General features: G+C 39.6%; 2 protein-coding genes across 2 annotated transcripts; both read right to left on the bottom strand.

Moving 5' to 3' along the window:
• Positions 1-416: 416 nt before the first annotated feature.
• On the bottom strand, positions 417-8,432 carry mapk15 (mitogen-activated protein kinase 15). The gene is made up of 14 exons (XM_010873547.3): positions 7,918-8,432; positions 6,762-6,860; positions 6,491-6,520; positions 5,561-5,651; positions 4,741-4,871; positions 4,480-4,643; positions 3,944-4,083; positions 3,786-3,843; positions 3,528-3,665; positions 2,880-2,985; positions 2,385-2,730; positions 1,801-1,931; positions 1,110-1,262; positions 417-780 (listed from the first exon to the last, which is right to left on the bottom strand). The coding sequence occupies exons 1-14, from the start codon at positions 8,134-8,136 to the stop codon at positions 586-588; spliced, it is 2,001 nt and encodes a 666-aa protein (XP_010871849.2). The 5' UTR covers positions 8,137-8,432; the 3' UTR covers positions 417-585.
• A 172-nt stretch (positions 8,433-8,604) lies between these two features.
• vps28 (VPS28 subunit of ESCRT-I) lies at positions 8,605-13,048 on the bottom strand. Its single transcript, XM_034294752.1, has 9 exons — positions 13,013-13,048; positions 12,666-12,869; positions 12,491-12,528; positions 12,310-12,399; positions 12,049-12,154; positions 10,770-10,871; positions 10,294-10,347; positions 10,101-10,192; positions 8,605-9,745 (listed from the first exon to the last, which is right to left on the bottom strand). The coding sequence occupies exons 1-9, from the start codon at positions 13,031-13,033 to the stop codon at positions 9,625-9,627; spliced, it is 828 nt and encodes a 275-aa protein (XP_034150643.1). The 5' UTR covers positions 13,034-13,048; the 3' UTR covers positions 8,605-9,624.
• Between the last annotated feature and the right edge of the window lie 573 nt (positions 13,049-13,621).

Raw genomic sequence — 13,621 nt, forward strand, 5'->3', positions numbered from 1 at the left:
ACAAACAACATACTCCTTGAGTGGCCTGTAACGTAAATGTCAGTAAGACAAAATCAGCTATTCTATAACTGAAAGAGTGACTCATTGTGTGTCAGAAACTCAATCAATCATTTACTAATCTTTAACTCAATTAGTGTGCAATGTATCAAGAAAATGACCCCATGGTATTGACCACTAGTTTAAAAAGAACGGAATACCTCACAATTGCGTTTATACTTTTTTGCGTCATATTTTTATTACAAAACCGTTGCATACATTCACTGTCAACCTTTATTTTTCTGCGCTTACTGTAAGCACCATTTAGGTACCACAGAATTTGCCTTCCATGAGATTGTGGCAAAAATATACACAGGACATTTTACAGGTTCTGCCAATATGTTGCAGGACAATCTTAACTCAATGTACATGGTTGTCTCCATGGTTATTTAAATCTGTATGGTTAAACTAATTAACTTTCTTTACTGCAAGCATATTCTGCTCCACAAACATTTCACTACCAGGTCCCCAGTCCCCTTGTCTTTTGTTACATCTGACGTCAGTTTCCAATGCCTTCAGTGTCCCATACATTCCAGTGTAGCGTGAAGGTTAATGTTGGTGTCGACTCCTCATGAGATTGTCCAGCTCTGTCTTGTTGATAGTGCCGTAGGCCTGAGAGTAGCTGCCCAGTTTGGCCCGGGGATCCCCAGCTGCCGCCACATTGGCATTACTCTGAAAAACCTTCTTACTGAACCTGGGTGGTGGGGGCCGCGCATCTTGTGTCTGAGACTGGGACCGCTGGTTCTATATTTATCCCCAAAAAGGACCAAATATAGAGAAATATGGCTTAGAAGGGTGGACAGTGTCATGAACATTAATATGGGACAAGAGAAGTCCAGGCCATAAGAATAGGCAACAGTGTGAAAACCTATAAGAAGTAGTAGGAGTCTGATCACAGGAGCTGGCAGCTCAATTCCCGGTCCAGTTGTCAGCAAGGGGATGATAAGTAGATAAAGAAATATTACAGCTGATTTATACAAGGCACTGTCTTGAGGCATTCTAAGTAGGAGCAGCAGGAGCATGTAGGATCATGAGAATTACCTTGTTAAAGTAGAAAATTGGCGTACACTCACCAGGCGTGCAGAGGTGACGCATATCACAGAGGACACGGAGGGCTCATCTCTGCGGACCAGCGGGTTGTTCTGGGGTGAGGAGAGGGTCAGAGAGAAGGACCGGGTGCGACTGGCAGGGGCTGAGCGACCTCGCTGCAGAATCTGCTCCATGGACTGAAAATGAGAGAGAGATAATAGTATAGAAAAAAAGTGGTATACAATACACAGGTATTCTATATTTTACAGTGTCAGTAACACACATGACTAGCATGCTAGTCCATCCGGTAATATATTTTTCAGATATTCAAGGTACCCGCTGAAGGTTGTTAGGCCTAAGTCTGAATTTTTGCATTTATGAGTAGTTTAAACTCTCTTGCCGTCTTGAATTCTGTATTATAACAATGCTAGTTTATATTGTTATAATACAGTTGTTTGGGTGATCAGTATTTCAAGTGAAATTGTTTTATAGAACTGGTTATTTAGATACTGGATGCTGATTGGATGAGCTGAAGTGTGCACACCCTTCATAATGGGGTTTGTAAATGTGTTTAGATTAAAGCAACCACATTCCAAATCAAAATCAATTAGCTGTCAACTGACATAATTTTAATTGATTTTGATTGGTCCTAAATATAATCAGCTGTTCCTATAGGATTTATTTTAAAGTTATTTTTGTTTATCATTATACTAAACTTTCTTTGGTGGTACTTACAACAATGTTGCTGTTAGAGCCTTCTGGTCGTGGCGCAGTTACAGTTTCACTGCTCATTTGATTTGTGTTGACAGCCGAACTACTGGAATTAAAAAAGTGAGGTGGTCCACCTGGACTTCTAACAAAACCATCTGCATGAAGGAAAGAACAGGGAAATACCATGAGCGTCGGCATACCAACTGTGCCTGAGTATCCCGCAAAGTGCAACGCTAATTGACTCAGCACTGTTTGGGTAGAAGGGAGGGAAGGTTGCAGAGGGCTGCATTGCACCGTCATGCTATAATGACTTCCTGCAGCAAGCTGGGTGCCCAGGGGCTAAACTGTGCTTGTTAACTGGAAGAATGCACCCCTCCATGGGTACTGTTACAGAATACTTCCTGATTGAGTAAGCAGTATGATAACAAGTACTACAACAAAGCACAATTAGATACTAAACTCTGTCATGTCTGCTGTAAGTTACTGCAACCTCACGTGTTGGACACCATGAAATTTGATAGAAAAAAATAAAAGATGTGTGTATGAACTGTTGAAGGTCTATGTGAATGTGGGGGACCGCATGTTTCTTTTAGTGTAAATCTACTCACTGGCAACATGTGTGATGGGATTATATGTGGTCTTTCCCATGACGGCGTTAGCTGTGGGGCTAGTTTTCTCCAGAGCCGGCTGGGTGGACACAGGTGCTGGGGCTTGTACGCTGATAACCGGATGAACAGCCTGGTGCTCTGTCTTACAATGAAGATTTTTAACCCCACGGTCCCCTCCACAGTCATCAGCCAGGGGGACTGGTTCTGAACGTTCTTTGTCCTTCTCATTGGGCCATTGCCTTCCATGGTCACCGCTTTTACACCCCAACGCAGACTCATCTTTCTTCCTGGGCTTTGGCTGGACATGCCGTGGCATTCTCCTTGTGGTCCTTTTCTCTAGAATCATCTTTTTGTAACAGGATATAGAGAGTAGAGAGCGGGAGATTCATTATAGATACTAGGGCCTTGACCTGAAAGGAAGTTGTTTAAGTCATAATTAGTAACTGTGGACCAAACCCATAACATGAGACACGTGTCTCACTCCCCTCCCATTACCTCATAGAGTTTGTTGCGGTACTGGACCACTGACAACTGAACATCATCATCTACAGGCAGGATCACGTCATAGTCTAGAGCTGGCTCCTTGGCTGGGTTGTGGAACCTCCGGTAACATGAAAGGGAAAACACAAAACCTATGGCTTTACGCAACACGAACAGAAAACAACATCACTGTTAAATACAATGACTTGGCATCCTGTATTACTGAGCATCGAAAAACAGAAGACTTTGGACGTGTCTCGAACGCATGCCTCTGTCCAATATAATGTAGTGCACTGCATTTGACTAGGGTTCCGGTCAAAGGTGGTGTACTACAGTATGTGGAGAAAATGGGTACTATTTGGGATGATTCCTATATGTGTACAGCACATAATTACAGAATGAACTAAGCCTTCATAACATAAATTCAGCAACGGGCAGCAGAAGAGGATTCAAGCATTGTATCATCAAACACTCAACCTTTACATGACATGTAAAGGTTAATAAAATGCAAATTAATTATTTAAAAATCATACAATGTGATTTTCTGGATGAGCCAACCCCTATATAGCACATGTGTAAAGGTTTAAAAAGCATCTTGAACCCCATTTCAATACATTACAAGTGCTGTATCAGTACATTTTGTTGTGATTAGTTATCATTTACTTGGAGACGTATGGGTGCTGTAGGGCTTGTTCAGCAGTCAGCCTTTTATCTGGGTTGAACACCAGCAGTCGACACACCAGGTCTAAGGCATCAGAGGGCACAGACGGCTGCAGAAGCTCCTCTAAAGACACCGAGGGTCTGGCCAATCCGACATAGACATAGTCAGAGTGTAGAACTGTTGGTTAGCGCCTACAGATGTATAGACAACGTACTTGTACTTAAATAAGACTAAGTAGTCTTAGTTTCACTACAACTTACCTGAGTAGCATTCTCTGAATCACAGATGCACCATACTCAGATTTTATTGAAAGGATATCTGAAAACCAAATCGCATCAATGGTCAGCAGTCGGTCAATTACGGCCAGACAAGGTTTGGTTCCAAAACAAGCAGAATGTATTTAATGTCCTGGCCTCACCTTCTGGGCTGGGGTGTGGAATGGCACTCATTATTCTCTCTATCTGGTTGATAGTGGAAGTTCCAGGGAAAAGGGGCTTTCCCAGCAGCATCTCTCCCAGGATGCATCCAATACTCCACATGTCCACTCCCTTTGTGTATCTATGAGAGAAATCAACATTTGATTAGTGATATCAAAGCCAGTGACATTTTCTGGCAGGTTTCTGTACAAATACCTCTGTATCCTCAGTGTTTGCATTATAAGTCACACATGGACTCCTAGAAAATGAACAATCCACCCCCTAGAATTACATACCATTCTACCAGGTAAATACGCTAATAACACATTTGTGTTCACAGAAACAACCTGGGCGCATGTAGGGTTGATTGTCTTGCTCAGGGTCAGAAAACGATGTTTTCATTTTGTCTGCTCAGGGATTAGAATAGACGAATAGGCTTTTCTGCTTTGATGAGTATTAAAGTCTAAAGACTTGGTTCTGTTATTTGAGCATGGAGTTATACTGTACAAATGTCCCTTTAATCTCAGTGTATGTGTACCTTGACGAGCCCAGCAGGATCTCAGGAGCTCTGTACCAACGCGTTGCCACATACTCTGTCAGGGCTGGGTTCCCAGAATCTTCCTGAATCTGGTAGAGGGACCTTGCTAAACCAAAGTCACACAACTTCACAAAGCAATCCGTGTCAAGCAGAATATTGGAGGGCTGTGGGTAGAGGAAAGAAAACAAAGTGATGTCTTCCAAACGGGTTTGCTGTCATATTCTGAATGTGCACAATGGCAGCAAACATTGTGTACTGTACTTTCTGGTCTCTGTGGATGACATTGCCTGAGTGCAGGTATTTGGTGGCTTTGAGGAGTTGATACATGACATAGCGTTTATGGATTTCTTTCAGCAGGTTGCCTTTCTTTATCACAGCGTGCAGGTCAGTATCTGCAACATGCAGGTCATAGAAACACTAAGTAACAAACTGGAAACATAACTACATAGAATAATGCACAATAGTTCATAGCACACTCAGAATAACCTCAGTTTGACTACAACTTTCCACAAACAGACAATTATTAAAATATTCCTGTGAAAAACAATCCAGACACGTTATGTTTCCCATACACAACCTACACACACGCAGAATAAAAAGAAAAATGTGTTGAAATAAAATGAACCAGAAAATCAAGACAAAATTTAACAGTCCAATGAATGACAAACCAGATGTCATATTTCTCATAGAGTATCAACAGAATCCTGCAGTGACCCCAACATTTGCCAGGGTAGGACAAAGGACACATTTTGCGGCGGTTCTGTGGTGTTTTTCTGGGGCGCAATGTGCAGATTATGGTGGGCACTCAAAGATGAGACTGCAGTGCGGAGATCAGAGAGGAATCCAATGAATAGACTCAGCAGGCATCACAGGCAGCCAAGATAAGAGGAGCAACGCCCCAATAGCACATCCCCTGGTACCACATTTATTAAACTGCTGAATAATCTTGTGCTTTCCTGACTGCTTCAATGCATTCATTCACTCTGTGTGGTTTTTACAGAAAGGGGGATCCCAACAAATTTTGAACTGGGTATGCTGCTAATAATTTATACTTTGGCTTTAACACAGTACACAGCCTCACCCATGTATTCAAAGACCAGGTAAATATCTTTGTCATTTTGAGCTCGGATGACATTCAGCAATTTGACGATGTTGTCATGATCTCCAAATTCCTGCAATAAAAAACAGTTTTAAAACAAACAAACACCTAGACACACACACAACTTAAGGAAATCAATGTTGTAACTCAAGAATGGGAAAACTTTCTTAAGTATAGTAACAGAACGATATAGGTAATGTTTATGTGGGTTAATGCGTTGTTATGTAAACTGTGCTGCCAGTGTTTATGTGGACAATGGTAATATCTGATGCACAGCTTAAGGCCTCAGTTCTCCCCGGTCAATGTGAATGGCGGAGACTGGAGACAGATTAAAGCTTACTGCACTGTTTGTTTGACCTTGTTTTCGTATGCAGAGGGTATGCAGACTTGTGTCACTGGTTTCATGTTCACATTCATAATTTCAGAATAAAATGTATAGCCACTCTCTGAATTATTTATCACAAACAAAAGTCAGACTGCAAACTGTCAGTAGCCTGTATAGGTAACTATAAGACGACTACAGAACAGTTAGGCAGATGGTTAGAAACTGTTCGATCTCTGAGTCATACCCAATTATCAATCGACAAATGATTTCAAAACCACGTCATTACATTTTTAACTCTTGTAGACAGACTAGGTTTATGTTAGATTTTTGGTTTTATTAATTGATCACATTACACAAAACTTCAGATATACCAGGTAAAAACTGAGCAGGACATAACCAGCATCAGGGACTCTTTCTCATCTGTTGTTTACGATGTATGCAAGCACAGTTTAATTGTCTACAGCATATTACTATTCCACTCCAGTTACATATCTGATGGCTTACTGCTGGTGTGCTCCATTCAAACAACTGAACCAATCCCTCCACCTTTCCATTTGTTGCTAAGTGATACATGCATTAATTATTACCTGAAGAAACATTATTTCTCTGAATGTCCGCTGTGAGAAAAAAAAGGGAGAATTAGGAAAGGCCAAAGCAATCTGTAAACATGAAAACTTGTTTTACATGTTTTTAGAACCCTTTGTGGTCTTTGTGGTCAATGTTGTAAAATAAGGGTCTTTTATCACTGCACAACTGGTTCAACCGATATTGCGATTGGTCATGCTTCTTTACACCTAGCTGATGGCATGTAAACAAGAAAGCCAGTGTCAATGACCAGTGTTATAATGTATCACAAACCTGGGCATCAGTTCTATTCCTGAAGGCATCAAAAATTTTCTTTACAGCCACAACTTCTCCTGTCTGTTTTTCCACAGCCTTCCATACAATCCCATATGCCTACACCATGAGTGGATCAAGAGATAAAACTGTTAGTAAATTGTAATATAAGGTTTGGAAAATACCACAACACTGTAGTTTAGCCCTAAAAAGGACTAAAAACACAATATAGATACCAAAGGGGAGTCAGTGGAAGACAGAAGTTCTGGCGTGAGTTTACAAATACGTATTATTAGAGTCACATACTGACTAGTAGTGATAAAGGGTCTCCTGGAAGACAACCAAACCCTGTACTAAGTGAGAGAACACACAATCAGGTTAACTACACATCTGGTGTTGGTGCTTTCCTGCTATGTCACATGACTGAAAACAGGAGAAGTTGGAGTATTTATGATGACTTTTGGAGGATGTTTAAATAATAATCTAAATATTGACAAATAATTACTTTCTTGGAATTTATAATGTTGCTCAATAGGATATTGTTTCGCTTGGGTATCACTGAACTGTAGTAAACTGTCAACACCTGTGTAATAGGACCCACGCCCTCCCCTCCGCTCTGCCGAGGGAAGGGATGAGGTCGTTTTGTGACGTTTCTAAATGACTCAACAGGGTCCCATGTTTGCCAACTGGCACAACATTTCAAATATAGCCTCCCGGATGCCTTTAACACAAGGTGTCTTTTGGTGAGACAACTAGGCTTCCATTATTGTACGTAACTCAGTGTATCTGGGGGGAAACAAACTTTGGACTCGGAAGTCTAGGATTTTAATTTTTCCATAGTATCAAAGTCTACTGATCTGCTTGAAAGAAACGGCTTGTTCTGAAAAAGTTAATAACGTTCCAGCTTATGACACGAGTGTTCACAGCCAAGGAAAGTAATTCTGGGGAATTTTAATTATTTTAAGAAAAAAGTCAAAAGTAATAATGGGCGCAATTTAGACATTAGCATAATCAAATGTGTATTATTTCAAAACCACATCATTCTTATTTACCTATCAATGCAATCAATGCTGGATCATTTCTTCTTTGTAGTAGCTATTTTTGCATCCTGACAGAATTACAGATATCAATTCCAATTACAAGGACAATAAAAACTGGGGACAGCAAAATTACTTACGCCTTTTCCAAGTCTTCTCTTTATTTCATATTTCATTGAAATATGATCCTCCACCTCTATGACGTTCATCTTTATTCTTTGATTAGACAAATCTAGGCAATTATTTGTATTCCTTTGGTCGCTATTTACTATCGGTAATATAATCAAGTTGAAATTCTTCAAAGAAAACAGGTGATTCAAGGCAACAATGTACCAACTTCTTGCAGATGGAATCTTCATTCACGTCAACCGTCCAAGACGCAACATACTCCTTGATTAATAGGCGTTCAATATACAATAGCCACACTAACATGTGTTGAGCACTAGCTAGCAAACGTTAGCTTCATGGAACTTATGTTTGAATAGTTGGAGAACTGATCTGTCGTGGCACATCTATACATTCCTACATAATGAATCAGATAAATATGTATCCCTCCCAGAACTGTACCGATTTCGTCCTTTTTGAAAGCACTGAAATAGTCCGGTTCAATTATATTGTCAAAGGGTAGTGGCTGCGGGATACAAACAAGCATATCCTTTTGTAATTGTTTTGTCGTCCTGGAAACGAAACGATGCTGTTATAGCCGCTGACGGATTTTAAAGGAGCCGTATTATTTTATGTACCAAGGTGCTTTTTCAAGTCAAGGTGACACCAGAACGTACAATATATATTTTTAAATGATACGTAAAAAGACAAACAAGCTAATGTTGGAGGTAGATTTTTTTTATTTCTAAAAAGGTGTTACATGCTCTTTTTTAATTCAAAACTTCATTATTTACAATGATATATCTTAATAAATATGCGCTCCCGAATTATAATCAATAGCTGGTACGCATTTAAATCAGGATGGAACTCTATGAATCGATTTGTCTCCACTGACCACCTGATGTGGCCAAACCCTCACATCTAAAGAAAAGTTTAATTATGCATCTTAATTAAAGTAGTGCTATATTACATTTACTCCACAAATGAGAAAAACAATAACATAAAAGAGAGCCACATTTCTTTCACCACAGTGGTACACTAAATCGTCAATATGGTTGCATTACAATACTCATACCTCTTAAAGACCATCTGTTCACCAACAGTTTACAACTTTGATTAAATTAACAACCAGAGTCAGGAATAACCTGTGCAAACTTTATTGGAGTTTAACGTAGAGCCAATGGGGTACAGCCACATACTTTCTCAAATAAAATAACATTATTTTTTTTAAATGTTATTGAAACCCCTCTCAAAGCTCTGGCTGACCAAACTTCTTGAAGACACCACAGTTTGACATGTTTTATCTTCTTCTACTAAACTCACTTATAAAGGAGACAGACTCAAACTGTACCCTTGGGTTAAGTCACACAGTAGGCTGGTTGCTTATATGACAAAACAAGAAGTAAGTAGAGTCCAATGTAGATTCTAGATCGCAGGCTTAAAAGATCAGCCTTCACAGTGTCCCGCCACACAGGCAGGAAAATTACAACTCAATAAGTAGGACCACCACTGGGCAAGGCCACAGCACTGGATGCTGCAAAGAGTCTAGATCAGAGTTCAAAGGAGAAGACAGACACTGTACAAATAATTTGGAGGAAGAAAGACAGTATTCAATGGAAAAATACACAACACAAACAGGGAGAGAAGACATAATAAATGTGTTGCAAAGAAACAATAGGAAGGGGGTACCACAATAATCCATGATATAAGAAAAGCGTAAATATTCCTGGATGACAGGCACATTAAGAGGAGTGTAAGAAGCGATTGAAGGCGTTGTATGCCGACTCCAGGTCAAACAGCATCTGGCGAACCTGGGAGTCGTCCAACTCATCCGAGGCCGACATGCTGCTGAGAGTGGTCAACCTAGTGGGGGGGGGACACATACATCTTTACCTTCAAAATATAGTGTGAAGTTTTCGATCTTAGACAACAAAGGCAATTTTTGCAGACAGATTATGCCTAGTCATTTTGACAGCATCAGGATAGCCTAGTGGTTATAACATCCGACCAGTAACGGAAATTTTGCTACATTAAATTTCCCATAATTGCTTCCAGGTCGCTGCCAAAAATGACAGTGTTCTTAGTTATACTTATCTGGTACAAAAAAATGGGTAATTTAAAAAATAAGCCTAGTCCTAGACTTAAAATACAGAATTCTCCATTGAAAGTGATTCTAAGTTGGCTAGAAACCTGTCCTAAATATGTTTTACGTATTTACCAGAGGCTGACTTTGTCTTTGGCCTCATTGTCTGGAGGCATGTTGCTCATTCGGTTAATGGTCTCCATCAGCTCTCTCAGGTCTGGTTGGATCTGATGAATTCAAACCAGTTATTAATAATTGAATCAAACACAGAACCAGACATTTTTCCTAAATATTTAACATGTTATGTAATCTACAAACAGGGAGGTACCTCATCCATGGCCCGGATCTCCAGTCGTAGCTTGTCCATTACGGTGATAAAGAGCTGGAAACACAGGAGGAAAAACAATGGAGACAGAACACCATAATGCACACGTTTGAATGACTATTTCGCTCCCTGTCAGAAAAAACAGCTCATTAAAATGGGTGGTCCTATCAGAAGAGTGTGAAATTTATAACTATCCTACTCTGCCAGTATATCAAGTAAATCTTCTTTGTTCAGTAACCCTGTTGGATTTTGGCAGGATGGATGTGGAATGCAATTTGTTTTAGGCCACTTAAGGATGCACCAACATACAGGGCTCTGGGACAAGCCAGAATGTGTCAGATTAAGAAAACTACTCAATCCTCTAAAAGAGTGCAGTTTTATTTAAAAAATCCAAATGGGACCACAATGGCTACAATATGGGCAATAAGTTGAAAGTGATGACTGGGTTTAAGTGTCATGGGCATGCCGAAGACACTTACTGATACAATATCTGCAATGCAACGATTCAGGTTGCCCTTATCATCCTTGATGGTGATTGGTCGATCCTCCTTGATTCTCTCCATTGCTAGTGGGCAGTCAAGCTAGCGAAAAAAGGTTGAGGAGAACCACACATAACATATAAACCAATTTACATATATTCAAATACTGTTCTAGAGGCCTGCAGAGTTTGCTAAAGGATGTACAGATCTGGGATCTGACAACTGAGTTGAGTACATACAGTACCAGACAAAAGTCTGGACACCCCTACTCATTCAAGGGTATTTCGTAATATGTACTATTTTCGTCCTTGTAGAATAATGGTGAAGATGTCAAAAAACACATGGATTTATGTAACAACAGAAGAAACTGTTAAATAGAGCAAAACATTTCATACTGTAGATTCTTCAAAGTAGACAACCTTTGCCTTGATGACAGCTTTGCACACTCTTCGCATTCTCTCAAGCAGCTTCATGAGGTAGTCACCTGGAATGCATTTCAAACAACAGGTGTACCTTGATAAACGTAAATATGTCCAGGTCCTTCCCATCATAATGTGTTAGGATAGGTATACAGAGGGTGACATGGTCGGGTGAGTATACAGGAGACAATCATTATGTCTGTCCTATAGGAAATCTGCCAATGACACTGTCTGTGATTTTTTTTTTGAATTCAAGGCACACTCAATCAGCATGGCTACCATACCATACTGCAGTAATATGCCATTGCATCTGGTTTGCACTTAGTGGGACTATCATATCTTTTTTTAACAGGACAATGACCCAAAACACACCTCCAGGCTGTGTAAGAGCTATTTGACCAAGAAGGAGATTAATGGGCCTGCATTAGATGACCTGGCCACCACAAACACCAGACCACAAATAAATGGTTTGGGCTTAGTTGGACCACAAAGTGACGGAAAACCACTCAGCATGTGGGAACTCATTCAAGACTGTTGGAGCATTTCAGATGACAACCTCATGTAGCTGGTTAAGAAAATGCCAAGACTGGGCAAAGCTGTCATCAAGGCAATGGATGACTTCTCTTAAGAATCTAAAATATAAATGTATTTTGATTTTAACACTTTTTTGGTTATTAAATTATTCCATATGTTTTATTTCCTAGCTTTGATGTCTTCACTATTATTCCACAATGTCGAAAATAGTAAAAATAAAGAATTACCCTTGAATGAGTAGGTGAGTCTAAACTTGACAGCTACTGTGTATCTGCTGTAAAAGACGCACTCTACTCAATGCTGTTGTGTGACTGATTCAGACTCACTCTGTACTTTCTACAGAAGTCATCAATAGAGCCCACATCAGACCCTTGGACCTGTTTGAAAGCAGCCTTGTACTGCACCAGCAGCCTGGAGCAAGCAGCCGTGTACCTGACAGAAAAAACAGTAACGAGCAATCACATTCTTGCTCTAATGTTGAAACATCATACATAGACAGACAAAAAAAGTAACCCACACACCTTCATTTCACAGTTCATGAAACCCACACAAACACACACACACACCAAGTGAGTGTTTAAACTTACTCATTGGGGGTCACACAGTCCTTGATGTAAGCTTTCTCCAGGGCCTGGAGTGTCTTCACTACAGCAAACAGTTCTGCCATGTTGTCAAACCTTGACAAAAACAAGCAAAATGCTCAATAATAATAATATCTCACCAACCAGGATTGTGAATAACTTATCATTTATATTAATCATCATTTACTTCTCTCTTTCTCTTGCATTCTTGTACAACTTCACCTCCTAAAAAAGAAAGACAAAAATATATGAAAAAAACGTATACAGACCAAAAGTACAACATGCAGGTATCATAAACATATATTGTTGAGGGCTTCAAAAATTGTCAATCAATTATGCAAACCCCACAAAAACCTACTTACCTCATACAATTCAGGTTTATTAGCTGGAGCTATAATGAAGAGAAATATAAAGGCATGACAGTTGCTTAAAAAGAGCAAATAGTTTAGATTTTTCGAGTAAATACTATTGTTTTGGTGTGACTCAGAGCAAACGCACCTCCACCCATACCTCCCGTAACAGGTATTCCGTGAAACATTGTGACTGTTGCCGTCATACAACGTGATCTATTAAAGACACCAAATGTTATAGTTATTGAAAATACTTGAGAAAGTCTGTACCAATGTTGACAACTGCATGATTAATAGAGAGAAAATATAGCTGAACCATGACACTTCGTCAATTAAAATATTAATAAATAGGGAATTACTGGTAAACGGTGGCTGCACATTAGCACTCGCAGTCACGGATACAGTTTTCATAACAGTGCAAATGTTTGATTTACTGGGCTAGTTCACCTGAAGTTTGCTACTTAGCTAAATAGCTGGCTAGCTTGTTCAGCTAGCAAAGAAAATGGAAAAGCAGGAAAACCTCTCTTGACTTTCAAGCACGTCCGGTAAATTAGCTATCTATACGTTGATTAATTACTACACTAATTAACCAGCTACATATATTGACCATGGTATTTACTAGATAAATAAATGTCAACAATATTGACGTACTGACATAATATAATTTCATACACATAATAAAGCTACAACTAGCTATCAAAATAAATAGCTAAATAGCTAATGTTAGCTAGCATTTCCTTTGTGAATTGTTTAGGCAAACCAAATATACTATATTTGATGTGTAAGTTAGGCCATTTCACATTAAACTGCAAGTACAGCGATTAAAACAGTATAAAGAGATTATACGATCAATAATTAAATAATAAGTCAACATTTACTGTAAATATAACACTCACCCCCCTTGCCAAATTAAAGTGACGTCAGTGTAAACACACCTCTTGCGGAACCGAAGGACCCACCGACGTCAA

This window comes from Esox lucius, chromosome 10 (assembly GCF_011004845.1).
Source record: "Esox lucius isolate fEsoLuc1 chromosome 10, fEsoLuc1.pri, whole genome shotgun sequence".
Classification (NCBI taxonomy): domain Eukaryota; kingdom Metazoa; phylum Chordata; class Actinopteri; order Esociformes; family Esocidae; genus Esox; species Esox lucius.